The 2,443-nt window shown below is 53.1% G+C and overlaps 1 protein-coding gene across 1 annotated transcript; it reads right to left on the bottom strand.

Moving 5' to 3' along the window:
* Nucleotides 1-258: 258 nt before the first annotated feature.
* On the bottom strand, nt 259-2,177 carry LOC135651178 (cation/calcium exchanger 1-like). The gene has a single exon (XM_065171062.1). It carries the CDS (start codon nt 2,059-2,061, stop codon nt 382-384), a length of 1,680 nt encoding a protein of 559 aa, XP_065027134.1. The 5' UTR covers nt 2,062-2,177; the 3' UTR covers nt 259-381.
* Between the last annotated feature and the right edge of the window lie 266 nt (nt 2,178-2,443).

Raw genomic sequence — 2,443 nt, 5'->3', positions numbered from 1 at the left:
TATCTTGTCATTTGTAGCAAATAAACAAAGTACAGTATTCTCGCTCCGATCTTTGCATTTCAACACTGAAAACTATGTTTTACACAGAGAGAGAGAGAGAGAGAGAGAGAGCGAGAGAGAGTATAAGCTGTGTGCTTCTTTCATCTGTAGCAAATAAGCAACAGAAGTGTTACATTAACTCTACTATGATCTTTACATTTAAGTGATGCATTGTGATCTTATGTGATTGATTTCTTCTACCACGCACAGAGAGAGAGAGAGAGAGAGAGAGAGAGAGAGAGAGAGAGAGTATAAACTGTTCAGGTGATCAAAACCAAAAGTCTAACATCTCCTACATCAAGTCAAGTACATAGAAGAACACCCGGAGAGCCGATCGCCTGCTTAAACTACTTGCACCAGCACAAGGCTTTGGGAGAGCCTGAGAGACAAAAAACAGAAATAGATGACCAAGAGGCCAACTCCCACCACCTTATCCAGCTTCATCCCCTTCCTCGGTAGCATCACCAGAGCCCACAGCAAGCCCCCAATCATGAACCCCAGGATCTCGAACAGCGCACTGCCCACTGGGATCACAAACGAATCTGGGTGCACCGCCCAAGCTGACACCACCAGGGATAGCCCTAGGCCTGCCAGTGTGTTGAAGATGGGCCCCGCGTAGCACCCTGACATCGCAATCTGGGCCCCGTCCTGACCCCCGCTCGTGGCCATTGCCACATTGGCTATCAGGTCTCCGATGGAGTTCCCCCATGCCAGCACCGTCAGCCCCAAGATTGCAGGACTCACTCCGAAGATGAAACCCAAGGACACCAACAGTCCTACCAGCTCCTCGGCAATGATGTAAGTCCAGAGAACACTCATCAAGAACCCCCCTGCCAACCAAGGGAACAAGAACTTCTTTGGAGGGCTCTCCTTCATGGTGGTGTGCAGTGCAATGAGCCCCAGAACTATGCCCACCAGGCCTCCATAGAGATAGATGGTGAAGCTCTCTTTCGAGCCTCTCTTGGAGTTCCACAGTGCTGCCACAAAGATGGGCGCCAGTGTGGCTGAAGTCACTGCGTACGTCCTCGACCACCTCTCCTCTGATACATCTGGTATGGTTAGCCTCCTTGGAAGGTAGAGAGGCATGTCCATGAGGTAGAGGAAGCACTTCAGGTATTGCGACGCCGTGGAGTTGAGAATCAGGGAGCTTGCCGAGTCCTGTGGCTCCTCTTCTTCTCCCTCGGGCCACGCCTCCTTCGCCGCGGTCACCGGATCGTTGAGCTCCTCCTTCTCCAGAATGGGCATGGCGAGGTCTTCGTACTTCTCGCCGCAGAAGTGCGTCACTGACACGATGGAGACGTAGACGAAGTACAGGGACGTGAAGGCCATGGCACCCCAGATGTTGATCCTGCCAACAAGCAGGATGGCGAAAAGAGACGACAGCACGACGACGAAGAAGCACACGTCGCGGATGAAGCTCGAGCGATCGATGCGCACCGCCGCCGCGCGGGGGGACGAGCCTGCGGAGAGGTTGATGATGCCGACGACGACGCATGACACGAAGAAGGCGCCACCCAGGACGCTGCTGAGCCCCACCTCGCCGGAGCCCGAGCGGAACGAGACAATGCTGGCAAGCACATCAGGCGAGCCGTTCCCCAGCGACAAGAGCGTCACGCCGGCAATGGCCGGAGACAGGTTAAGCACCCTCGACAGGTTCTCCACCGAGGAGCAGAAGTACTGCGAGGCCGTGTTGCCCAGCAAGTAGAACAGAATCAGAAGCCACAGAGCCAGCAGCACATACCCAAACGGAGGGTGACTGCCGCAAAGGCAGTAGTAAAGCTGGAGGTAGTTGACATAGCCCTGAGACAAGCAGGGGTGATGGCTCTTGATGTAGAGGCACTTGGAATGATGGTCTTTTAGCTTGTGAAGCCCGGCGCAGCCAGGTGGCTTGGCGGTCTGAGTGCTCGTGACATGGAAGGAGGTGGTCGGAGAACGGATATGGGATGTCAAGAAGAAGCACAAGAGGAGGAGGAAGGAAGTGTTGACGAAGGCCTTCAAGTTATCTGAGAGCACAAATGCCATCAGGGCACGCTTCCTTGTTTCCAAAAGATGAGGAGAAAGGCTTTTATATCCTCAGGTGAGTCGAAAGATCATTGGAGGAGCTAAGAGGAAGAAAGGATCTTCTTTGTTTACCTCCAAGGCATCACCCGAGGTGCATGAAAAGCTTCGGATTCTTGAAGCTTTATAGCCCTGAGTTCTTTGCGCAGCAAAAGCATTACGGTGCAAGGTACAGAATTATTATAACACTACGTGAAGAACGAGAGGATCGATTGTGTGACCAGGTTCAGAGTACAACTTGCAGTTGAGTCCATGGCCGAGCACTTGTTGGCCATCGAGAAGCAGCTACACGGATCTGCAATGTGCTCAGCTCGGCCATTCGTGGGCAGTGCTGTCGCTTGTTCTG

The sequence above is a fragment of the Musa acuminata genome, chromosome BXJ3-10 (assembly GCF_036884655.1).
Source record: "Musa acuminata AAA Group cultivar baxijiao chromosome BXJ3-10, Cavendish_Baxijiao_AAA, whole genome shotgun sequence".
Classification (NCBI taxonomy): domain Eukaryota; kingdom Viridiplantae; phylum Streptophyta; class Magnoliopsida; order Zingiberales; family Musaceae; genus Musa; species Musa acuminata.
Note: the sequence above shows the minus strand (reverse complement) of the source record. Positions and strands in the feature narration are given on the sequence as shown.